At 57.2% G+C, this 24,656-nt stretch overlaps 1 protein-coding gene across 3 annotated transcripts; it reads left to right on the top strand.

Annotated features, from left to right (window-relative positions):
• The first annotated feature begins 31 nt into the window (after nt 1-31).
• On the top strand, nt 32-24,440 carry TMEM63B (transmembrane protein 63B). 3 transcript variants are annotated; one of them, XM_045498385.1, is made up of 24 exons: nt 32-154; nt 6,791-6,973; nt 7,262-7,341; nt 7,603-7,644; nt 8,621-8,711; nt 10,141-10,178; nt 11,110-11,252; nt 11,368-11,419; nt 11,878-11,986; nt 12,684-12,754; nt 15,627-15,707; nt 16,181-16,304; nt 17,154-17,287; nt 17,430-17,567; nt 17,692-17,845; nt 18,751-18,857; nt 19,125-19,211; nt 19,415-19,480; nt 20,781-20,943; nt 21,508-21,613; nt 22,596-22,763; nt 23,002-23,117; nt 23,273-23,353; nt 23,627-24,440. In XM_045498385.1, the coding sequence occupies exons 2-24, from the start codon at nt 6,815-6,817 to the stop codon at nt 23,816-23,818; spliced, it is 2,502 nt and encodes an 833-aa protein (XP_045354341.1). In that variant the 5' UTR covers nt 32-154; nt 6,791-6,814; the 3' UTR covers nt 23,819-24,440. The 3 variants fall into 3 exon arrangements, with proteins under 3 accessions (XP_045354341.1, XP_045354343.1, XP_045354342.1); XM_045498386.1 differs by lacking the exon at nt 32-154 and adding an exon at nt 2,427-2,445; XM_045498387.1 differs by lacking the exon at nt 7,603-7,644.
• Nucleotides 24,441-24,656: the final 216 nt, after the last annotated feature.

Genomic DNA, 24,656 nt, shown 5'->3' on the forward strand with positions numbered 1-24,656 from the left:
CCCCTCCCTCCTCCCGCTCCCCCTCCCCCAGACACTGCCGCGGCCGCCGCAGGAGCCCGGAGCTCGAGCCGCCCAGCGACTCCCCCTCCCCCTCCCCCAGCCCCGCCCCGCCCCAACCCGGGGCTCCAAGCCGGAGCCGAGTCTGCGCCTGGGGGTAAGTACGCGACCCTTCCCCAACCCCTTCTCTTTTCTTTGAGGCTCCTACCACCACCCAAAGAAAACCCCAGACTCAGCTACGTGTCCCCTCCCTTCAACCTCCTGCGGGACCCAGAGGTGCCCGGGCCCGCGGGACACAGTGGTGCCGCGCGCTGCCCCCAACCTCGTACCATCCTGAGCCAAATGCGAGTCCTCTGACCCCTGCCGCGGGTCCAGATGTGCACCGCCGTCTGTCCCCACCCCTAGGGAGATCCCGAGGGGTGGGACCCCCGCCCCCGGTCTCCAAGCCCCACTCTTCTCCCACCTGCCGGGTCCAGGTGCGCGTCTTCCCGCATGCCCCTCCAGGGTTCCAGCTGCGCCCCCATCAGCTCGCCGCCGCTGTGGGGAACCTGCCGCCCCCGCCCCCGAGTTTTGGATTCCAGGGTCGCCAAGTCCAATGTCCTCGGTCTCTTTTATCTTTTCTCCTGTACCCGGGGCCGAGAACCACCCAGCCCCCCAAGCCTGCCCGGGGCAGGGGTTCGGGCAGGGACAAGGGCAGGGTTCGCGGGTGCTGGCTGGAGGCCGGCCGCTGCCCCCAGCCCGTCTGGGGACTGGTCTCGGGCTGAAGAGGCGACTGGCCCCGGGAGCGTGTCCTCTCCTTGCGCCCCGCACAGTGCAGTTCATTCATGAGCCGCCCGGGCCTGCGTTGGAGGGTGCGGTGGGGAAAGGCTTCAGAGGCGGAACAAGGAGTGGGGCAAAGGCCCTGTTGGGGGGAGGGGGCGCGCTTTGTCCCTCCTGGCCTTCTTGACCGTCTAGCGAGGACAGTCCCAAAGATTTGGCGCCTTGCTCCTCAGAAGAGAAGGTCGCTTGGGAAGTGGAAAGGAGAGGTCAGAGGGGCCAGCTGCCCTTGGGGCTCTGTGCTGCCACCTGCCTGGGTCCCCTGGGGGGAGCTCTGGCCGCTCAGCACTCCACTTCCCTGCGGGGCAGGAGGGTCTGGGCTTCTGTACCCAATACCACTCTCTACCCTTTCCCTGGGTCTGCCCAGGAAGAATGAGGCTGTGCTCAACCCCTCTTGAGTAGGGACCCCCAGTCTTGCTTCCCAGGCCGTGAGAGGAGAGGAGTGGGAGTGTCTACCAGGCTTCCAGCCCTGGTTGTGCTGGCAGCGTGACTGTCCTCCAGGGCACCAGAGGGTCCAGGCCCTGGCTTGCTCCAGGTGGCACAAGCTGGGGCCTGCTGTTGGCTCATCCAACTCAGTCTTGGCCTCTGGTTGGGTGGTGGGTGGGGATGTGGCAAGGCAGAAGGCAGGTGGTGAGTAGCTAAAGGTAGTTAGGGAAGCTAACCCCCTTTTGGACATCCTACAAGTTCCCTCCGATTATAACAGAGTCTTGGAGACCTCAGTTCAAATTCCAGATCTGCCATTCTTTAGCTGTGTGACCTTGACAAGTTACTTAACCTGTCTGGACCTTAGTTTTAATTAAAAAGTGCATTTACTACCACCTCCTTACGAGATTTATCATGAGGATCAACTAGATAACACAGGTAAAGAGCCTGGCACCCTGCCTCGTTGTTGATCAATAACGGGTTCTCTTCTCTAAACTTCTGACCCATCTTGGCATAACATCACCCTCCTGGGCTCCCACCTTTCTGGTCTGCTACAGATGGATTGGATATGTTTGAAGAGTCTGGGAACACTCCCTGCCACTCAGCGGCAGAGTCCTGAAGGCCATATAAACCCTTTAGTCTAAACAAGAAGCCCATCCTGACTGAGGGGCTTTGTCACGTTAAAGTCTGTTTTCCTTTATTTTGATTTTTACCAGTTTTCCTTCACTAAACCAACCCCTTTTATGCCAACACTTTATTAATAACGGTACCTAATATTTTTAGAATCCATCATGTGCCTTGAACTGTATTAAGAGCTTTACATAAGTCATCTTGTTTAGTTCTCAAAACAACCACACAACTGAGTTATGATTCCCATTTACTGATGAGGGAACTGAGGCCCAGGGTGGTGAAGTAATTTGCCCAGGTCAGTAGCCAGATCTGTCTCATCCTAGATAGAGCCTGAAATCACAATCCCACGGTCTGAGTGGGAGGGTCTGGCAGCCACTGGCAAGAAAGAGGGCAAACAGGTAGAAATAGGGTGTGGCATTTTTCCAGAGCTGGAGCTGGCAGCCCCCACCCCCACCAGGTCCCTGATGGAAGCTTCTCCTCCGGCCAGGGCAGCAGCATGTGGTAGTCAAGACCACACACTTAAGCCGGACTGCCTGGGTGCATATCTGGATCTGTGACAGACTGACTGTGTGACATCGGGCAAGTTCTGCACCCTCTCTGTACCTCAGTGTCTTCTCAGGGTTGTGATGGCTAGTAAATGAGCTAACATGTGTAAAGCACTTAGAACAGTGCCTGGCACAGAAGAAGAGGGAAATCAATATTTGATAAATGCATTCTTTTCCTACTACTTTTTTTTTTAATTTTTTAATGTTTATTTATTTTTGAGACAGAGAGAGAGAGAGAGAGACAGAGCACGAGTGGGGGAGGGGCAGAGAGAGAGGGAAACACAGAATCCGAAGCAGGCTCCAGGCTCTGAGCTGTCAGCACAGAGCCCGACTCCGGCTCCAACTCTGGAACGGTGAGATCATGACCTGAACTGAAGTCGGAAGCATAAGGGACTGAGCCTTAAGACGTCCCTTTTCCTGCTACTATTTATCCTCTTTTGCAGATACTTTTTTAAAAAAAAATTTTTTTTTTTTAACATTTATTTATTTTTGAGACAGGGAGAGACAGCCTGAATAGGGGAGGGTCAGAGAGAGAGGGAGACACAGAATCCGAAACAGGCTCCAGGCTCTGAGCCGTCAGTACAGAGCCTGACGCGGGGCTCGAACTCACGGACCGTGAGATCATGACCTGAGCCAAAGTCGGATGCACAACCGACTGAGCCACCCAGGCACCCCTGCAGATACTTTTTTTGCCCATCCCTGTGAAGCTTGGAGGGTGGAGCAAGGATATTAATACCTCTTTGCTACAGTTTGGAAGACTGAGGCCCAGGTTACATAGTAGCAGAGCTGGCCTACATCATCATCCCCTCCCTTCAGAACACACAGCCTTCCTGATCCCAAGCCCTAAATGAAATCTTCCCAAGTAACTCTGGAAGAAAAAACTTTTACCTTCTAACTCCCTCACCCTCACCATGCACACGCTTTTTAATGGTAACATAACAACCTTTAGATAGCTAGACCTAAAATCCTCTGCCATTTTTGGGGCGCCTGGGTGGCTCAGTCGGTTGAGCGTCCGACTTCGGCTCAGGTCAAGATCTCACGGCTCATGAGTTTGAGACCCGCGTTGGGCTCTGTGCAGCCAGCTCAGGGCCTGGAGCCTGCCTTGGATCTGTGTCTCCCTCTCTCTCTGCTCCTCCCCTGCTCACACTCTGTCTCTCTCTCAAAAATAAATAAAGATTTTTTAAAAATTTAAATAAATAAATAAAATCCTCCTCCACTTTCTACATACTGCCAGCTAAAGCCTCAGTGTCAGACTAGAGAAATTCCAGGATACACCTGGCCCAGGGGATGAACTGCCCCCTCACTTAGTCCTCCCCCCAAATATTCCGCCTCAGTTTCTTCCACCCTCCCAGCTGCTCTCCCTAAAAGCTTTGAGCAGCTGCCCTAGGTGAAGTTCAGCGCCCCCGCAACCCTACCCCCCACAATTAGGAGCACCAAGGAACCCAGTGAGCCTGAAGAGCCACTGGCCCTGACTCCACCCTTTACCTGCCCTGTGACCTCATGTGAGTCCTTCTCCTTCTCTCGCCCTGAGCCCCTGCTTCCTCCCCTGTAAAGAGGGGATAGTGATCTGATCCAGCAAGTACCTTGCCTTCCTTGGGCAATGCAGTTGCCCAAGATCAATGCAAGTTGTTGGGGGAGTGGGGGAGTGCTTTGTGACTGTAAAGAGGGAAGCAGCAGGTAGACACCATAATTTCAGTTACTAAGCATCTACCTGGACCTTCACCCACCCTATGGGGTCCCCTTATACTGCAGAAGCTCGCAGAACGTTCCACCTTCTTTCAGTGTGGACAGGACTCGGTGGGGGGGGGGGGAGGGTGCGTGGTACTCCAGGGGTTTGTACCCATTGCATTCTGGTCTGATGGAGCCTTGGAGTTGGGGAGAGAGACAGGCAAAAACTAGGAATGGGCTGTCTTGATTGCTGGAGTATACTGGAGCGGGGGGGCGGGGGCCGCTAATTCAGAGGGCCGCCAACCATCACAGACCCAAGATCCAAGATACCTATACCTACCTTTAACCTCCACTTTAACCCTGGTACCGCAGGGTTCTACACACCTCACGTTTACATATCCAAGCTTCTAGGCACACCCACACCCCCCCCCAACTTACACACCAGTCTCCTACCTCCCCCCCCCCCAACACACACATCAACACATGCCTGCATACCTAAACATACACATTCCCACAATGCTCTGGTATTCGCTAGCTGGAGAATGAGCATTTATGAAACTTCTGTGTTGCGCGGAGTCCTGTCTAGGCACATCAGAAAAGCATGGTGCCCTGAACAGTGTTCTAGCTTTAGAAGGAAGTTGACCTAGGTTTGAACTCCATCATTTTATGAGCAGTGTGACTTAGGGAAAGTTATTTAACCTCTCTGAGCCCCTGTGCCCTCATCTTAAAACGGCAATAAGATCCAACTCAGGATTGTCAAGGATTAAACGAAATTGTGTATGTATTATTCTTGAAACAGTGGGTACTAGATAAGTGACGCCTGTTGTAATTACTAAATTCATGGGGTTTTGGGGTTTTTTTAAGGCAACTTGGGCTGGAAGGGAAGAGGGAGGCATAACACACTGGGCAGTTACCACTTTAGCCTTCTTAATACAGGCTTTTCAGAGACTCCCCGGGACCAAGTGAAACATATAAACAACCACAGCTTCCCCCTCCACTTGAGAGCTGGTGCCTCTTCCCCTGCAATTGAAGTGTCAGGAAGGGGAAAACCGGGGATCGGTGGGCAGGAGAAACCCTCTGAGTCCCCGCAAGGGGCTAGGGGATGCTTGCTGCCAGAGTTACAGTCACTGATTCTCGGTTTGTTGTTCTCTCTCTTTGTCTGGTTTCCTCTCTTCCCTAGGGACCCCCACCCCCACCCCAGGCAGAGTTTCAGTGTTGTCAGCAGAAGGGGCCCCCAGGGGCCCACAGTAGGACGGGGTGGAGCAGCGTGCCTCAGCCACACTTCTCCACCGTAGGAGCCTCCCCAGAGCCCTGCTAGGTTCCGTCCCCAGACACTCCCAGAACCCAGGTATCCGGGCTGGCTGCCCCTTCCCTCCTCCTCCCCGCCCCACCCACCCAGCCCAAAGAGGGCCGGGCAGCCCGGCAGTGGGCAGTGGTGGGGAACCGGGCTGGAGGGCAGTACCCTGGCTGCCGGGGACTTGGGCAGGCTAAGAGGCCCCTGCCCACTCTCTCTTCCTTTGCCAATGGAAAAGCTCGCTGGAGGGCACAGCATTCCCAGCCTGCCCTACTCCGGAGGCAGGAACAGGGCACTCTGGGAGTTGTAGTTCTCACACCACTCAGGTGACCCCTGTGCTGAGATCGTTGGAGAGGTGAGGAAGCTGGAGGGGAGGAGCTGCTTCCAAGGCAGGGAAAAAGGAATGAGGGTAAGCAGGAGTGACTGGGACCAGGCAGATAACACAAACCCAGAAGTCCTAACTTTTTAACTGACTTCCCACTCTGACCCCATCCTCAGGTCCCTACTCTGAGGACAGAGAGCCAGCTCTGAAGCTGAACATCTTTTTTTTCTTTGTTGTTTTTTTTTTTAATGTTTTTATTTATTTTGGGGACAGAGAGAGAGCATGAGCAGGGGAGGGGCAGAGAGAGAGGGAGATACAGAATCCAAAGCAGGCTCCAGGCTCCCAGCTGTCAGCACAGAGCCCAACACGGGCTCGAACTCAGACTGTAAGATCATGACCTGAGCCAAAGCTGGGCGCTCAACTGACTGAGCCACCCAGGCACCCCTCTTTTTTTCCTTTGTTTTGAAGCCGGTTATATCGAGAAAGTGATTAACAGTGCCGAAATCTCTAAGCAGATGAAATCATGCCATTTTTCTAATAGAGGTAGAAAGAGAAGATCAGGATGAGGTAGCTGGTTCCTGACTCATCTTCCCCTGGCCTCCTCACCCCACCTTTTAGCCTTGAACCCTCAGACCTAAGACCTCTCCCCATCTTCCCTCATGTCTCTGCCTGAGACAGAGAGAGAGGGAGAGAGAGGGAGAAAGAGAAAGCAAGCATGAAAGTGAATGTGTGTGTGTGTGTGTGTGTGTGTGTGTGTGTGTGTGTGTGTGTTTGGAGAGTGTTTGTGTGTGTGTATGGAGGTGGTGGGAGGTAGGCAGCAGAGACTCACAACTTCCAACTTAGAAAAACCAGTCTCCCCAGTGCAGATCTGGGCCAAGTTCCCCAGACCCTGGGTGGGGTCTCGGCCTCAGAGCCAATGAAGGTAAATCCATGTGACTCAACCCTCCCCTCCCCAGGCCCTTATCTCTGGAAGCCAGTGCTTCCCCCCACCCAGGCAGCCTGTGATCTGCCCTCACTCCCTCTCCCCGTGCTCATGCTGGGAGCCATGAGGGGGACAGGGGATGAGCCCAGCTGACCATGGTGCTCTCTGCTCAGGAGGACCATGCGGCAGTAGCAGCCATGCTGCCCTTCCTTCTGGCCACCCTGGGCACCACGGCCCTCAACAACAGCAACCCCAAGGACTACTGCTACAGTGCCCGAATCCGCAGCACCGTCCTGCAGGGCCTGCCCTTTGGGGGTGTCCCCACCGTGCTGGCTCTTGACTTCATGTGCTTCCTTGTGAGTGCCCACACATGCCCCCCCCCGCCCCCCATGCCTGGCATCCACACCCTGTACCTAGCTAGCTAACACCTGCAGCTCTAACCACTCTTCCACCTGACCCTGACTCCCCAGGCTTAACTATGGGAGGGATCCGTGTCACGCAGCCCAAGCCTAGCCTCTGACCATTCACCCAAGCCAGGGTCAGCCCTTTCTAAGGCCAGATCCCAGCCCCTCTGCCCCTGCCCTCCAGGCTAGTCCTGTGGGTGGACGGTCTCTCTACCTGCCAACCATTCCCTCTGCCCACAGGCACTGCTGTTCTTGTTCTCCATTCTCCGGAAGGTGGCTTGGGACTATGGGCGGCTGGCCTTGGTGACAGATGCAGACAGGTAAGGCTTGGGGACTCTCCCTCACCCCTGCACACATACACACGCACACTCACTGTCACTCACTCAACACACACCCATCACTCCTCGGGGATAGGAAAGAGCCAGCCCTCTCTCATCCCCCTTTGTCAGGGGGATGAAGAGGGACCAGTCCCAGAACAGCCATGGGGGACGTGAAGGCCTACAGTTGGATCTGTGTCCTTTGTCAGTCCCCCGGGACCCTCCCCCCCTCCCCTGTTAACCCTGTCTGTTCTCTGTCCCCAGGCTTCGGCGGCGGCAGGAGAGGGAGCGAGTGGAACAGGAATAGTATGTGGGGCACCTGCCCCCTCATCCCCACTAAACCAGCTTTCTCTTTTCTTCTCTCATGCTTCTTTTCTCTTCCTGCCTCGTTACTGGTTTCTCTTTGCAGTTTTCTCCTCTGCAGGCTCATGTTTCGGACTAACGCAGGCGGTGTGCTTTGCAGAGCAGGGGACTCCCAACTTGTCTCTGCCTCGCTCCCCCATCTCTCCCTCGGGCTTTCTGCCTGGGAAAAGCCCCTCCCCATGTGTCTGGCTCTCTCCATGGTGGCCGGTGGCCAGGCTGGAGGGGCTGTCCTCCCGGAAACTTAGAGGACGCTCACCTGTTGGTCCCAGAGACAAGATTGGGTGTCCCCAGTGGCTTGCCATCCCCTAACAACTAGTTCTTCATATTTCAGGGTTCCCTGCTCACCCCTTCTGGAGGCCTGGGAGGGGGGCCTCCTACGGAGCCCCGAGTCTGGGCTTTTGTGTCACATCATTGTCTCTGTCTATAGGACTGGCGTTGGAGTTGCAGCAGCTGCTGGGGTCAGGGAAGAGGGAGGGTAGGGTCCCACCTGGGAGGCATCCCCCAGCCCCTGATCCCTCCAGCCCTTCTGGGGCTCTCCTAGTCCATCCTTTCCTTCAGCTCCCCATTGCCCCGTGCATAATACTGGCTCTGTCACCCCCCTATCCCGTCCCCTGCTGGTCAGCCCCAGAAATGCAGGGCCTCCTCACACTCTCGCTCCAGCCTCCAGGGAGTAAGATGAAGACACCCTTCTCCCTTCACTCACTGCCCTGCACTGGTGTGCCCTCCAAGTGCCCTGAAGGAAGGAGGTGCAATTAAGGGAGGCAGGGAGAAGGCAGGCGTTCGTCCCCGCTTCAGCCTCTGCGCTTTCTGTGCTTTGTCTAGCCCCTGGAGCTCTGGAGGGGGAGCCCCCCACTTCAGTCCCGCTCCCCAGGAGCTCAGACTCACCAGGCTCTCTGATCTCTCACCTCCCCACCCCCAGTGTGGCCTCAGCTATGCACGGGGACAGTCATGACCGGTATGAGCGTCTCACGTCTGTCTCCAGCTCCGTCGACTTTGACCAAAGAGACAATGTGAGTGCCCTCCCCCAGACTTGTTAGCCACCCGCTCCTTCTCCAGGGCAGGGGGCTTAGCAGCCTGTAGCCTCCAGTGATACAGAGTCAAGGACCTGGAATGTGGCCTTCTCCTCAGCAAGGGCAGTGCTCGTCTAAGAGCCACAGGATGGCCACCCAGACTCGCTCTGTACTCCACGCCAGCCTCCAAATCAGCACAGACCTAACATTGTGAATCCCACACTTTGCACCACGTAGAGCCCCGTGCCCGTCTCCACCTGTTAATCCCAAGGACCCCTTCTTCCTTAGGGTTTTAGAAGTAATGACAGGCCTTTCTGCCCCATGGAGCAGAAGCAGGAATTCATTGCGTTGCTCAGAGATTGTAGGCTGGTGGCCCTCGTCTAGATGGGGCCAGTTGTGGGTTGGGGCTGAGTGGCAGAGGTCCTTACAGATAAGGCGATTCACAGCAGTCCCCGGACCCTCATGCACGCCAGACCCCGTACTCCAACATTACCTGCCTGGCCCCTGTCGTTCTGCCAGGGTGTGGGTCCTAGTCAGAACTCTAATCTTTAGGCCCTAGGCTGGCCCTGGGCAGTCCGGCTTGGGCTGGGTGGCCTGGGGGCAACAGCTCCTGTAGCAGCCATAGTAGAAGAAGCCTGTCAGCTTCCTGAGCTGGACTCACACCGGTAAGTGGCAAAGCAAAGCTATCACCCTTGCCTGCCAGAGGTGTCCACATGGTCCCCAGACTCAGGTGATGTTGGCAGCAGGCAACACAGTCCTGCATCTTAACTGGAAGCACCTCTGTCCCCGATCCTGTGTTAAGCCTGGACCTTCCACTGGTAGGAAGGTGAGGGAGGGTTCTCTCTGCCCAGCCCTCCCCCCTATATCCCGACCCTGCTCTCAGTGGGGTCTCTGCTGCAGGTAGGCCTGGGGGCTTGAGGGTGGGAGATTGAAGCTCACAGGGACCCAGGGGTTGGTCCCTCTGGGCTGTATTGGGAGAAAGGTGGCAGGAACTCGGGAAGCCTGGCCTGCTCCTCTGCTGTAGGCAGAGCCATGTTGCAAACTCTTCTTGTCTGGGTCTGGAGTCCCCACTGCCTCTCCTAGAACCCTGAATCCCACTCCTCCCTACCCTGACCCACACAGCTGCAGGCCTTCCTTTGGTTGCGCTGCCCCGTTGGCTCTTGGCGGGGATATGTAGCTCTGGACATGAGCATCCACAGATAACTCCGTTTGGCCTTAGTCCCTTTCTCCTTTGAGGGCTGGCACCTTCCCTCTCCCCCTCTGGGATGAGCTGCTTTCTTTGGGGGATTGTGGAAGTTGTTCCAAGGTGAGCCCCAGCCTGGAGGTGATTATGAGAATGGGGCAGGTGGGATTTGAGGGAGAAGGGAGGCTGGGGGTGGTGGGGTGGTGGGGGGCTCCAGCTGATAGCCCTCTGTCCCCCCCACTCCAGGGTTTCTGTTCCTGGCTGACAGCCATCTTCAGGATAAAGTAAGTGAACAGCCTTCAGGCTCTAAGGAAAGAGAGAAACAAAGAAAAACTTCAGAACCTGTTACCTCCCTACAAAATCCAGAAGCCAGCAGCTTTGAGGGCCTTAGTGCTCCTAGCCAGCCCAGCACCCTCCTCCCTCCTCCAGGAGGCCAAGCCCTGGGGTCCTGGCCTCTGCTGTCCCCTGAGCTGGCCTCACTCTACCCCACGGTCTCCTGTATGCCCCCCTGCCTGGTGGGCCCGCTCTGCCCTCAGCTCTCCGCACCCCTGCCACCCTGTGAGGGCAGAGGCCAGAGCGCCCCCACCTCAGAGCCTCTGTGCAGCCAGCGGGGCGGGGGGCAGCAGGCAGGCTGGGAGCAGCCAGCCAGCAACAGGCAGGAGCCAGTGTCCATCAGGCAGAAGTCAGGAGATCGAGCCAGAGTGCGGCAGGCAGGCAGTGAGCGCTGAGAGAGGCAGGAGGCCCAGACAGGTCAGCACCACCACTGCCCACGCCCCGGCCCCCAGGGCCCCTCCCCAGGTGCACCACATAATGTGTTTCTCCAGCACCCATAAGGCGCTGCTCTGTCCCCAGCCTCCGTCCTCCCTCCTGCTCCAACCTCTTCCATCAACCCACCCTCCCTTTCCTCACCCCCTCTACTCCCGGCCCTTTCTTACCCTTTCTGCCTCTCTGCAATCTTCCCCTTTCCCCTCTGTTCCCCTCCTCTCTCTCCTCTTCTCCTTTCCCTCCCTGCATCCTTCCTTTCCTCCCTCCCCTTCCCTCTCCCTTTCTCATCCCCCCTCCCAATAATAGGGGGCCCAAAGACCCCAGCCCACCCCCATACTGCTGCCAGACTGGCAGGGGCTAGGGTGGACTTGGGGGCGGGCAGGGCAGGCAAGCTGTGGCCCCTCTGCCACCCGGCCCTCACCTGATTCCTCTGCTGCCCTGGGCCTGCAGGGATGATGAGATCCGGGACAAATGTGGGGGCGATGCTGTGCACTACCTGTCCTTCCAGCGGCACATCATCGGGCTGCTGGTCGTCGTGGGCGTCCTCTCTGTGGGCATTGTGCTGCCTGTCAACTTCTCAGGGGACCTGCTGGGTCAGTGAAGGCTGGGATGGGTGGGGTGGGGAAGGGAGGAGGAGAGGGGGCAGGAGGGCACACGTCCTGACCCCAGCATCATCCTCTCCCTCTTCCTGCCCCCTCCCACCCCCAGAGAACAATGCCTACAGCTTCGGGAGAACCACCATTGCCAACCTGAAATCAGGGTAAGATTGGGAAGCCAGTCAGTGAGGTCAGAGTCCAGCTGTAATGAGGAGGGGTGCGAGGGGGAGCACTGTGGGGAGAGGTGGATGTGGGGCCCTGGGGACTTGGATTGGAGACAGAGTAGGTGGATGTCTGCTGGGAGTCCCCAGAGATGACCAGATAAAGAAGCTGCTGTGTGACCTCAGGCCAGGGAACGATGGCAGGGGGTAGTTAGGGGACAGCGTAGCCAGTGCACAGGGCAGGGAGAGATGACCTCTTGGGGACATTTCAACTGCAGTGGAATAATCCTGGGACCCGGACGGTGTGAAGTATGGGGCCTGCCCTGTGAGGGGGCCAGTGCCAGAAGACCACTGGCAGTAGAAGGGCCTTGAACCAGGGCTGAATTCACACCGGGAGGCTGAGGGCTGCCTGAGTGGGTTCCTGGCCCCAGTGGCTCCATGGACCCCTCTGCCCCACCCAGGAACAACCTGCTATGGCTGCACACGTCCTTCGCCTTCCTGTACCTGCTGCTTACCGTCTACAGCATGCGTAGACACACCTCTAAGATGCGCTACAAGGAGGACGACCTAGTGAGTAGAGCCCAGCCGGCCTGCCCCACCCCCAGCCTCTTCCCTTCCCTCTGGGCCTCTCTCCCCTCAGCCCTAAGGGGTGTCAGTGCCCGGGTGAGGCCGCCTGGGTTTCATTCCGGGCTCAGCAACTCAAGAGCCCCTATGCTGCAAGTTAAGTTACCTCCCCAAGCCTCGCTTCCTGATCTGTAAAATGAGACAACAGCAGAACCTTCCTAAGATGGGGGGCGGTGGGGGGGGGGGGGTGGGTAGGTGATAGGAGGCGTGGAAATCACCCGTGCTGTGCCTGGCCCTGGGGAAACAGCAGTGGTGATGCCATGCTTGGGATGCTCCCTCCCTCTCTGCATCCATCTACGAGCCCAGTACTGAATGCCCACCCCACAGCAGCCACGGGGTGCCGGGGCCTTGTGGCCTGAGGGTCAGAGAGTAGTACCCCCTCCCTCGCCCTGGATGACCCCTCAGGAGTGAGAGACCAAATGGCTCTTCCATTAAGCTCCTGCCTGATTTCAATTAGATGCACTCCCCTGCTTTCCCTGGAACCTGGTTTATCCCTAAGGCCTCCTCCCACCCAGCTGCTCCTCTCTGCTCACCATTCCCCACGCCCTCCTGGCATTCTCAAGCCTCCTCTGGAAGGTACATGTGCCCTCCTGGCATTCTCGAGCCTCCTCTGGAAGGTACATGCACTCCCCTCTCACCCCAGGTGAAGCGGACTCTCTTCATCAATGGAATCTCCAAATATGCAGAGTCAGAAAAGATCAAGAAGCATTTTGAGTGAGTGGCCACTCCTACCCCCAACCCCAGGTCCTGTGGGCCCTTCTTCCATCTTTCAGCCCCTCAGACTTCTCACACCCTCCGGCTGAGGTCTGGGTGGAGACTAGACCACTGAAGGATTACGTGACCCCAGGGCATTCTAGCACCAGGGCTGGGTGATAGCCACCCCCGCCCCCAACAGCAGGGGAAATATAAGAAATACTTGTAAAGTGAGAAAAGGAAGTGTATGTCACATCCCCTCCCTCCTGTCTCTCACCACCCCCCCCCCCCCACTCCACCTCCCCTCTCAGCTTGAACTGGGTCATGGGTTGTTGGCCTGGGATCCAAGGGCCCTTCAAGGTGTGTGGCTTCAAAACCGTACGTGACATTCTGGGGTTTGTGTGCAGACTGGCAGGGAGCTCTTGGCTTTCAGTGGATCCTCAGGGAGCCCGGGGGAACCTGAGCTGCATGTGTTCTCAGGCTCTTTTCAGCTCTGGAGTTGTGTCTCAGAGGGGAAGGGGAATATACACCTCTAAGAGCTCCAGGTAGCCGGAATGGTCTGCATCCGGGATTAAGGATCCTGTCATACATTCATCTGTGTGCTCAGCAGACTTTCTCATGATATTAAGCCTTGGGACCATAGAAACGAATGAAAGATCATTGAGCTCTCAGGAGGTTCACATGGTGGAGGTCAGCGTCAGGAGCTGGTCCAGGGTCTGATCAGAGATTGGTCTGAGGCGAGTCTGTGGCCAGAATTAGGAGTTGGCCAGTGGGGTCCTGATAAGGGACATTGGCAGTTGGGATCAGGGCTCAGTCTCTGCTCAGGATCGGGACTTAGTGAGGTCTGTATCCACAGCCAGTTGGCCTGGATCAGAAGCCAGTTGTTGTTCTGGATCAGAACAGGATTGGGAGTCAGCATCTGGCCGAGGTTAGATTGCAGACCCCTTTGTTGCAGGCAAATGAGTGGTTTGTGATCAGCATCAGCGGACGGATAATCATTCATTCAACATGCATTTATTATCACTTTCTGTACTCAAAGCATAAATAAATTAGAAACAGGCCCTGCCCACACAGAAGTTCGAGAACAGCGGTCAAAATTAGATCATCCTCGGTCAGTACGAGAGCGACTTGGGATCCTGTCTGGATTCCCAGCTGTGATCGGCATTAGGGGGCAGTCCGAGTCAGGATTAAGGACAGTGTGTGCTCAGAATTAGGTGGCATCTTAATATCACTGTCCTGTTGGGATCAGTTGTCAGCTTGTACTGGTTAGTCCTTTAATGACAAATCCTTCTTGAGCACCTGCCGGGCACCCGCCCTGGAGGGGGACCTAGGGTTACAGCAGTAAACAAAGAAAGAAAGCCCCTGCCCTTGTCCGCTGGCATTCTGGTGGGCGAGACAGGTAATAAACAAATGAACTAGTAACAGACATTGTGTCGAGTAGGGGTGGGTGCCAGGGGGAAAACCAAAGCAGGGAGAGGAACAGAGTGAGGGAGTCAGGAAGGGCTGCTGTTTCCAGCGGGGGGGGCGGGGGGGGGAGCGGCGGAGGGCATGCTGACAGGGCCCTGCACACAGTGAGGAAGTGAACCCCGCTAACCAAACATCCATTCAGCACACACTCATCGTACACCTACTGTGTGCTTCCTACCAGGGAGACAAAGGAGAATCAGGCCTGATGGGTGTCCGTGGGGAGCTCATGGTTCAGGCTGTCTCAGGAGTCAATCTACGGTTTTGTTTAGGAAGCAGACTGTGATTAAAATTTAGTGGTCAGCCTCTAAGCAGGGTTGGGGGGAGACTGTGGTCCTAATTGGAGTTTGAGGGGTCAGGGAGGTGAGCATCAGGGAACAGCCATCTCATGGATCCATTTGTTCAGCGCATGTTTATTGAGTACCTAGTATGTCTAAGCTGCTGGCCCAGGCCCGAGCACATGGTGATGAGTAGGGCTTGTGATCCAGGTCTGGGGTCTGTCTGAATTAGAGGACTGACCCAGCAGAATTAGGGAATATCCCGTGTGTAATATCAGAGAGCCTGCATGGCAGGGATTAAGGGGTTAGAGATTAGTCGGGTGAGAATGAGGGCTCAGCCTGCCACAGGGTTCCAGGCCCTTCCAAAGAGGAGCCCTAAAATGGTTAGAGTAACACTGTGTCGGGGGAAAAGTCTGTAGTGCATTTCAAGGACCGCATCCCAGATTTAAGTTTGCAAATTCTCGTGCTTTTGGGAACTAGATATTGTGCATCTGTTAACACTTGGTGGTTTTTCATTTAAAAAAAATGTTTAAAGATGGGGCTCAGTCTAGATTGGGGAGCAGGGAGCAGTGTGCGATGAGAAGTGAGAAGGAGCCGCAGGCACCCCTCGAGTCCTGCCAGGTACCAGCACCGAGAGTCACATACAGTCTCTCTCTGCTCGGTTTCGGGGCAAGGTGAGGGTCAATCTCGGGTCAGGGTTAAAAGGTCAGTCTTGGGTCTGCAGACCGGGCGTGGGTTGGTTGGGATCAGTTGGACCGTAAGGCAAGGCTAAGTGTTGGACTGTAACCAGGCATTCTGGAAACAGGGTTGAGAGAACAACCTGAGTAGAAACCGTTTCCCTCAACTGAAAGTTCAGAGCTCTGAACAAGAGTCAGACCACGGCCGTGGCCTCCCCTAGCGCCATGCGGGGGTGCACTCACATCCACAGTCATCATCGGGGTGTGCTCAAGGTCCCTGTGCCTCAAGGCTCCCCGCTGCTGCTCAGTTAAACACAGGGAGGAATTTCCAAGTTTCATTCTTACGGAGCTCCCATTTTTGTAGACCAGAAAGAGGGAGCTTGAATTGGGGGTGTATGTCTTCACGGTCGCGGCTGCAAGTCGGGGGCAGGTGGGCAGGGTCGCCGCAGAAGATGATGGTGGACTGTATTTCAGGGAGGCCTATCCCAACTGCACGGTTCTTGAAGCCCGCCCGTGTTACAACGTGGCTCGCCTCATGTTCCTCGATGCAGAGAGGTAATGGGGGGGATGACACCTGGGGGCCCCTGCCTATTATAGAGGGCATCTCAGCTGCCGCAGGGGAACCTGGCTCCCCATCCAGGTGTTTCCCAGGGCATTTGATTTTAATTCAACCCCTGGGTTGCCTGTCAATCCAGCTCTGGAAAGAGCAAAGCCTGGAGGTTAGGGTTGTTGCAAGAAGAAAGGAGCCCACCATCCCCACCCCATCCAAGGACATCCCCTTCTCCAGATACAGTATGAAAACTTTAGGCCAGACTATAGGAAGAATTTCTGGCCCTCAAGGGATGGGCGGGAAGACCCTGGAATGGGGACATACCTGAGCCATACATTCTAAGCAGATCCAAGAGTAAGATCGCCCCTGTCCTCAGGGAGTGGACTTAGGTGGCCCCTCAGCTGGGCTCCCTACTCACCCTCCCAGCCATTCCTGGCCCCAGCTGGGTGGTGGGTGACTGGACCCCTGGATCCCACAGGAAGAAGGCCGAGCGGGGAAAGCTCTACTTCACAAACCTCCAGAGCAAGGAGAATGTCCCTACCATGATCAACCCCAAGCCCTGTGGCCACCTCTGCTGCTGCGTGGTGCGAGGCTGTGAGCAGGTATGAGGTGACCTCAGGCCCCCAAAGCTCCTGCTGGATACGGGGAGGGGTTGGACAGATCTTGGGAAGACAGATCACAGTAGAGATGGGCACGTTCCAGGTGTGTGTCCCACGACCCCGGGAACACACACACACACACACACACACACACACACACACAAATGGGTCTTAAACATAAACAGCCAAAGGTAAGGGACGCCTGGGTGGCTCAGTCAGTTAAGTGTCTGACTTAGGCTCAGGTTATGGTCTCACGGTTCGGTTCTTGAGTTCAAGCCCCGCATCAGGCTCACTGCTATCAATGCAGAGCCTGCTTCAGATCCTTTGTCCCCCCCCCCCTCTCCCCCCTCTGTCCCTCCCCTCAAAAATAAATAAAAAACACCAACGGTAAACAGACTCCCTGAGAAGGCAAGGCCATGCGGCCCGGGGGCTGGAGGTAGGGTGCCAGGATGGGGAGCAGGGCGCAACCCTCCCTCAGTAGGTCCCCACCTGTTCCTACAGTCCTTGAAGCTCCAGTTCCACTACTGGGTTTGTACCCATCCCTCCAGTGACCAAGTTTTCAGGGCCCAAGTCAGAAGAGGTCAGCCAAGAGGACAGTGCTGTGGTGTATTTACTAGCTCTGTGGCTTTAGGCGAGTTTTCTGACTGCTCTGTGCCTCAGTTTCCTCATATGTAGGATGGGGCTAATTGTACCTACCTTGGGCTTATGAGGATTACAAGTTAACACATAGAAAGCCTAAAGCAGTACCTGGCCCGTAGTAAGCCCTGGGGCAGCGCCGCTGGGCATGGTGGGGACCAGCCGGGCTCTCTGACCAGAACCTTCGCCTCACCCGCCCCCCCACCCCCCCGGCAGGTGGAGGCCATCGAGTACTACACGAAGCTGGAGCAGAAGCTGAAAGAGGACTACAAGCGGGAGAAGGAGAAGGTGAACGAGAAGCCTCTTGGCATGGCCTTTGTCACCTTCCACAATGAGACCATCACCGCCATGTGAGCCCCTGCCCTGCCTGCCCAGCCCAGTCCTTGCCCCCCACCGACCAGCCGGGGCTCCCAGGTCCCCACGCTCACGGCCAGCGGTCGGCAGTGGGGTTCCCAGCGGCTGGTGCCCTGGTAACCGGTGCCCGTCCCCCAGCATCCTGAAGGACTTCAACGTGTGTAAGTGCCAGGGCTGCACCTGCCGCGGGGAGCCGCGCTCCTCGTCCTGCAGCGAGTCCCTGCACATCTCCAACTGGACCGTGTCATATGCCCCCGACCCCCAGAACATCTACTGGTGAGTGCTGGGGTGGCAGGGGCATGTTCCGTGGGGCCTGCTGGCTCCAGTGGGTAGAGGGGGGGTGTCACCGGGAACCATCAGCATGCAGTCCCCAGGATGACCCTCTCCCCTGCCTTCCCAGGGAGCACCTGTCCATCCGAGGCTTCATCTGGTGGCTGCGCTGCCTGGTCATCAATGTCGTCCTCTTCATCCTCCTCTTCTTCCTCACCACCCCGGCCATCATCATCACCACCATGGACAAGTTCAACGTCACCAAGCCTGTGGAGTACCTCAATGTGAGGCCCTGCCCCGCCCCACCCCTCCATGCTGTGTCAGGAGACACAGATGCCAGGCCTCGAATCCCTCTTCGGGGGGAATCCAGAACACCCTCCTGCCCAGTCTGGCTCCTCTCCTGCTTTTCTAGCCCAGCCGCACCAAGCACTCCCACACGACCACGGGCTGTAAAGCCCTCTGTGAACTTCCCTGGGGCTCCCTGCCACCTTCTCCTAGCAGAGACCACCCTTGGATTTGCACACATCTAGAGAGACACCGGGGAAGAGAGAGAGCCCAGGGCCAGTCCCTTCTCATCCCCCAGTCTCTCCGACAAACGAATGGAGGTTCAGACTACATCACTGGCTTCCAAACTCAGATTCTGGTGCCTTTATCAAAAAGACTCTTACGTGAAACCCAGTGTGGAAAAGCAAGGCTGCTCAGATGGCAATAGAGTGACGGTCACTTCCACCAGCTCTCCCCTCACCTCTCCTGCCACGCACACGGCATACCTCCTTGGGAGTCTCAAAGTCCAAAGGAAGATAGTTTAAAAAATTACCGACTGATAAGACCAAATACATAAGACCCGGTTTTTCTGGGTTCAGATTCCACCCCCCTTCACTCCTCACTAGCCGGGTAACCTACTGAATCTCTTTTTGCCTTAGTTTCCTCATCTGTAAAATGGGGTAATATTGTGAGGATCAATACACGTAAAGCATGTGATCCATGCTGGGTACTTAGTAGATACTCAGCAAGTGCTAACTACTGATGCTATTCATAAGACCCTGGCCCCCACAGGTTCTGGATGTCTGTCATGGGGCTCTGAGATCTGCGGGGCCTGGGGCTCAGTGGGGGCGGGGGCCGATAAGCAAAGCAAGCCGGACCGGGGCCGCTGCCCCTGCCTGAAACGCAGCCCCGTGCCCCACTGCAGAACCCCATCATCACTCAGTTCTTCCCCACCCTGCTGCTGTGGTGCTTCTCGGCCCTGCTCCCCACCATTGTCTACTACTCGGCCTTCTTCGAAGCTCACTGGACACGGTGAGACCCTTTACACTCACTGCACTCTGGCCCTCCTAGGTGTGCACCCGTCCCCCCACCCCCACCCCGCCGCCCCCAGGCAGCGCTTTCCCCTTCAGCCTCCCTGCCCCAGGCGGCCCCAGAGCTGCTGGGGAAGGGATGCTGGCCGGCATCCTCACCCTGGGCGGCCCCCATCCCAGTGGGGCCTCCTGTGATACCATCCTGGCTAGGGGAGCAGGCGTGGGGGGCTGGTTCTCCTGACCTCTGCCCCCGTGCCCCCTGCCCCAGCTCCGGGGAGAACAGGACCACCATGCACAAATGCTACACCTTCCTCATCTTCATGGTGCTGCTCCTGCCCTCACTGGGACTGAGCAGGTAGGTCGCAGACGATGGGATGGGAGATGGCGTGGGGGTGTTGCAGGGTGGGCGAGGGGAACGGTTCAGGCTCCTACCTCCCTCACAGAGCCGGGGGACCCAGGTCTGGGGGGGCATCCCCAGAGGCTCACGGACTAGACTCCTCCCCTGGTGTTCTGGGCCATTCCAGCCTCCCACCACACCTCTCCACTCCTCCTCTCCAGCCTGGACCTCTTCTTCCGCTGGCTCTTTGACAAGAAATTCTTGGCTGAGGCAGCTATTCGGTTTGAGTGAGTGACCTGGGCCCCCAGGGAAAGAGACCGGAGGGCAGGGGTGGGTATGCCTGGGACATACTACCTTTCCCCATGGGAGGGTGCCTCAAAGCTTCCCACCCCCCGCTGCAAGGAAGAGGAGGGGGCTTACAGGGTGTGGCAGGGTCATCCCAAAGCTTGCACACAGTGTCTCCGGTATAGACGTGGGAGACATCCCTGGGGTCTGTGTTGGGGCTCATTCTCCGGGAACCCCTCTAGAGGTCACCTTCAAAGTGTATTTGGGGCTTTAGGACCCACACTGGGGCATTTCTCTGACCGTCTCTAGAGCTTGTATTCTAGGACTAACTGTGGGAGGCGAGTTTCACTTAGGAGGTTTGGAAAGGTGTCTGTAGTAGGATCTTGGCCATACTTTGGGAGTGATTTGGGTGTATCCCTGAAGGGCTCTGGAGCCCACACTTCTGAGTATTTATGGAAGACTCTTGGGCTCCCAACTCTGGAGTATTTACGGGGAACTCTGGGGCTCATACTTTGGGATGTTTAAGGGGCATAGGTTCTGGGAACACCTCTGAAGTTTCAGGCTCTTATCCAGAGGTGTGACTGTGAAATTCTTTATGGAACACCTTTTCTGGAAAGCCCTATGAAGCTGTTTGGGGGTGGGGGTGGGGGTGGGGGTGAGGGGCCATGTGCCATGGCTGTATATGTGGACACAAGCTCCAGGGGTCTTGCTCTAGGCCATCTGTGATCATCTTGGGCTCACACTTGGGGTGTCACAGGCACTGACAAAAGTTCTTGGGCTCCCCCACTGAAGATCTTTGAGGAAGGGTCTCTGGAGCTTGTGTTCTGGAGGTGGCTGAGGCTCACGCTCTGGGGGTAATAACCATGGCTTAATTTAAGAGCTAAGGGGTAATTTCTGGGTATTCCTAGGGCTCACGCCCTTGGGGGTCTTTTAGGATCTCATGGGGGTTGTCTGGAGACCTCGGACAGTCATACCCTGAACTCCGGTGGCCTCAGGGCTATGGAGCACTCTCCATGGGTCTTTATAGCACACAAGTTCTAGGCGCTCTGCTGAGCTCACACTCCCAGGGTACATCCACTCGCACTGAGGGTGTTGGAGGTGTCTGTTGATACTCTGGCATCTGTCCCTGGGGTTCACACTCTGGGGGGAAGCGGGGGCACAGGTGCTTGAGAACTGACCTGGGGTGTCCACATGGAGGAAGGCGCGTTGGGGGCGAAGGTGTGGTGTGCTCTCAGGCTGGCAGTGGGCAGGCCGCCGCCGGGTCTCCCAAGGGTGCAGTGCTGGAGCACTTGGTGCCTGCAGGTGCGTGTTCCTGCCCGACAACGGCGCCTTCTTCGTGAACTACGTCATTGCCTCAGCCTTTATCGGCAACGCCATGGACCTGCTGCGCATCCCAGGCCTGCTCATGTACATGATCCGGCTCTGCCTGGCGCGCTCTGCCGCGGAAAGGCGCAACGTGAAGCGGGTATGGCCGCCTGGGGCCGCAGTGGCCCGCACAGCGCCCCCTGGTGGGCCCAACCAGAAACAGTGACAGTTCAGCTAGGGTGTGGGGACACAGGGGTGCCGGAAGTTGCAGGACCCAGTTCCGAGGCCTTGGGCTTTCCCTTTCCTTTCTGGAGCCTCAGTTTACCCATATGTGCGACGATGGATCAACATAGAGAACCCCGAAGGCACCTGCCAGTTCTGACAGTCTAGTGTTCCCATGGGAGTTGGGGGAGGTCCGGGTCCCTAGACCTAGGATCCCTGTGCCCTCACCCCACACGAGGTCTCTGGGCATCCCATTCCCAGGCCTACCAACCTGCCAGCCCCTGATTTCTCAAAGCCCCCCCCCCCCATGCCCCGTCACTGTACCCACCCTGACTCAGCCACAGCCCCTCTTTCCATCTGCTTTGCCCGGCCCCACCCTGGATATTGGGTTCCTTTTCCCCACAGCTTCGTTCCTGGCCCCCTGCCCCCTCCCACCTGCCCTGTGCCCTTCTAGTCTGTCCCTCCCTTCCCTGAGCCACCCTCCTGCCCATCTCCCCCCCAGCATCAGGCCTACGAGTTCCAGTTTGGCGCAGCCTACGCCTGGATGATGTGCGTCTTCACGGTGGTCATGACCTACAGTATCACCTGCCCCATCATCGTGCCCTTCGGTAGGCACCGCCGCGCCGGGACCTGGGCCCTGCTCGGGGGGACCCAGGACCTCACCCGCTTCACTCCAGTAAGGCAGGCCGCCCTGAGTGGACAGGGCCCCGGCTGGGAGGCCGGCCCCTCGGGCCTCCCGCCCGGTCCCTGCCTCAGTCTGGGGCCGGGCCTGGGGGGAGGAGGGGGAAAACCATCTCAGCTCAGGTTGGCTCCAGCTGGTGTGCTGAGCCCCTGGGCAAAGCCACCCAACATGGCCATACTCCTCCACACCAAGTGCCTTCACTCAACTGACATGCTCGGACACATATCACATACCCACAGAGGTATTCACATGTGCACACACACACACACACGCACACTGTCACTCCTACACAGCATCCGCGGGTACACGTGGACACAGTCCCATAAGCTCAGGAAAGACCTTTGGATTCCAGGGTGGGGTTGGACTCTTGCCACTCACAGAGACCCACTGTAGCTGAACTGTGCGCCTTGGACAAGTCCCTCTTCCTTCTGAAATTTAGCAAAGTTTTTCTTCACCTGTTGTCCTACTAGTGACCTCTCCTTTCCCCCTGGTAACATCCTAACCCCTTAACCACCCTCCCTGGTTATTGAAGGCTCCAAAATAACCCCCTTTGTCCTCATTTGAAAGCTCCCATTCCCTCAGCCTCCAGGAAAACAGAACTTACCATCTAATTTATACCCATCTGTTTAGGGACAGGGTAGAAAAAAACCGAGAAGGGTTTCAAGAGGAAGCTCATTGACCCAAATGAATGGACTTCTAATAGTAGGGTTTTTAGCGAGGGGCAGCAGAACAAAGCAGGGAAGCTGAGGAAGCGGACAGTCTGTGATCCTGCGATGGGCTTGGGGCTGGGGCAGGAGGAGGGAGGCCAGCCCTTCAGCGATCTCGGTAGGACTGGGACGACCTGTGACGGACACACCGAGGTCCGGTGGCGTTGGTTCCGAGGTCAGGGCCCGTGTGGCTTCCCCCAGGGCTCATGTACATGCTGCTGAAGCACCTGGTAGACAGGTACAATCTCTACTACGCCTACCTGCCGGCCAAGCTGGACAAGAAGATCCACTCAGGGGCCGTGAATCAGGTGGTGGCCGCACCCATCCTCTGCCTCTTCTGGCTGCTCTTCTTCTCCACCATGCGCACGGGTGAGGGCCACCCCCCCACATGCCTCAGGGAGCTGGGGGAGGGGGACCCCCATTCAGAGTCAAGGCAGAGCAAGCCACGGGAGGGTCCATGATGGCCAAGGGCCACAGGCAAGGAACCTGGGAGAAGCCACAGCACATGGAAATGTGGGGTTGCATTCAGAAGGTAGCGAAGGTGGCGGGGGTGGGCGGTGCCCAGAGGAAAGGTAGCGGCCCCATCCTCTGCACCCCCCCCCACCAGGGTTCCTAGCCCCCACGTCCATGTTCACATTCGTGGTCCTGGTCATCACCATCGTCATCTGTCTCTGCCACGTCTGCTTCGGACACTTCAAATACCTCAGTGCCCACAACTACAAGGTGTGGGGTCAGGGGGGCAGGGGATGGCTAAGGGCAGAAGCTCAAGGGGATGGGTGGGAGCTGAGGGCAGGGGTGCCAAGAGGGTGCAGGGTCATGATTGTGGCTGAGAGCCAAGGACATCTCCCCACTCCCTGACTCATTCTGGACCCCTCAAGATTGAGCACACGGAGACAGATACTGTGGACTCCAGAAGCAATGGACGGCCCCCCGCTGCTGCCGCTGTCCCCAAATCTGCGGTGAGTGCCCCGATTCGTGGCCAAAGGTGGGGAGGAGCCTCTGATTGAGGCTCAATCCAAAGTTGGGGGTTCCACTAGTCCTTCAGAAAGTGAAGCCCATTCCAGACCCCAGAGGCAGGGAAAGATCTGGCTTCACTGAGGGGTGTGCCCACCTCTCCCTGGGGGGGGGAAGCTCACTGTCCCGCTTCCTGGAGACCCTGAGATTCCCCCAGTCAACCCCTCGCCACCAGGAGCAGCTGTCCACCCTCACCCTCTACTCCTCTCCCCCTTCAGAAATACATCGCTCAGGTGCTGCAGGACTCAGAGGTGGACGGGGAAGGGGACGGGGGTCCTGGAAGCTCAGGGGATGAGCCCCCATTGTCCTCGTCCCAAGATGAGGAGCTGCTGATGCCACCTGATGGCCTCACGGACACAGACTTCCCGTCTTATGAGGACAGCCTCATAGAGAATGAGATTCACCAGTAAGGGGAGGGAGGGGCCCTGGAGGCCACGCCCTGCCCCCACCCGACCCCCCCCCCATGGACACTAAAAACGCTAATAATTTATTAGATCTAAAGCCCCTTCCTCCCCCCATCCCCTGCTTTCATTAAGGTATTTAAACCTGGGGATTCCACCACTCTCCCCCCACCATGGAGGGAGGGAGGGAACCCCCCCAACCTCAGTGAGGAGAGCCCCGAGCCGGACCCGGGGCAAAGAGGGGTGCGGACAGGGTTTCCCCAGATCAGTGCCCCCCAGGCTAGTAGTATGGTCAGGAAGGGTTATTGAGAGCCAAGAGGGGTACCTGGTGCCATGGCTGGAGACCTGGGGGGGGGGGCAGGCATATCAGGGGCCACCCCCCCCCCAGTTCTTTCCTCCCCCCAAGGCCCTCTGGGACCTGGCACTCCAGGGAAATGGAGCCTCCAGCCCCTGTGGGTTGCATGAGAGGGGAGGGGCTGCTGAGTGGGAGGAAGAGTCAGGCCCCCAGCCAGGGAGGTGACCTAGGGGTGGGGGGTGGGTATGGCTGACACTGGAAAATGGGTTTTTGCACTGGTTTTTTTTTTTTTTTTTTTTTTTTCCTTTAAAATAAAAACAAAAAGAAAAGCTCTGAGGCACGTGTCTGATTTGTGCTGCCGCCCCGGACACGTGGGCTAGGGACCAACCACCCTCCTGTATCTGGAAGATCTGTTTGGACCCCGGGCAAGAGACTTCCTGTGCGGGACCTCAGTTTCCCCAGGGAGAGGAGAGAACGGGCCTGGGAGACTGCAGGGGAGTCTCAGGCAGGCGGAGCCTGCTGAGTTCACACCGCCACCCTGCTCTGGCATCT

The sequence above is a fragment of the Leopardus geoffroyi genome, chromosome B2, assembly GCF_018350155.1.
Source record: "Leopardus geoffroyi isolate Oge1 chromosome B2, O.geoffroyi_Oge1_pat1.0, whole genome shotgun sequence".
Classification (NCBI taxonomy): domain Eukaryota; kingdom Metazoa; phylum Chordata; class Mammalia; order Carnivora; family Felidae; genus Leopardus; species Leopardus geoffroyi.

What these genes read in the sequence shown, in the direction of transcription:
- TMEM63B (XM_045498385.1), top strand. Translation starts at nt 6,815, where the DNA reads ATGCTGCCCTTCCTTCTGGCCACCCTGGGCACCACGGCCCTCAACAAC. An exon ending in ACTTTGACCAAAGAGACAAT is followed by an intron (nt 8,712 to 10,140) that starts GTGAGTGCCCTC and finishes CCCCCACTCCAG; the next exon opens with GGTTTCTGTTCCTGGCTGAC. An exon ending in AAGATCAAGAAGCATTTTGA is followed by an intron (nt 12,755 to 15,626) that starts GTGAGTGGCCAC and finishes ACTGTATTTCAG; the next exon opens with GGAGGCCTATCCCAACTGCA.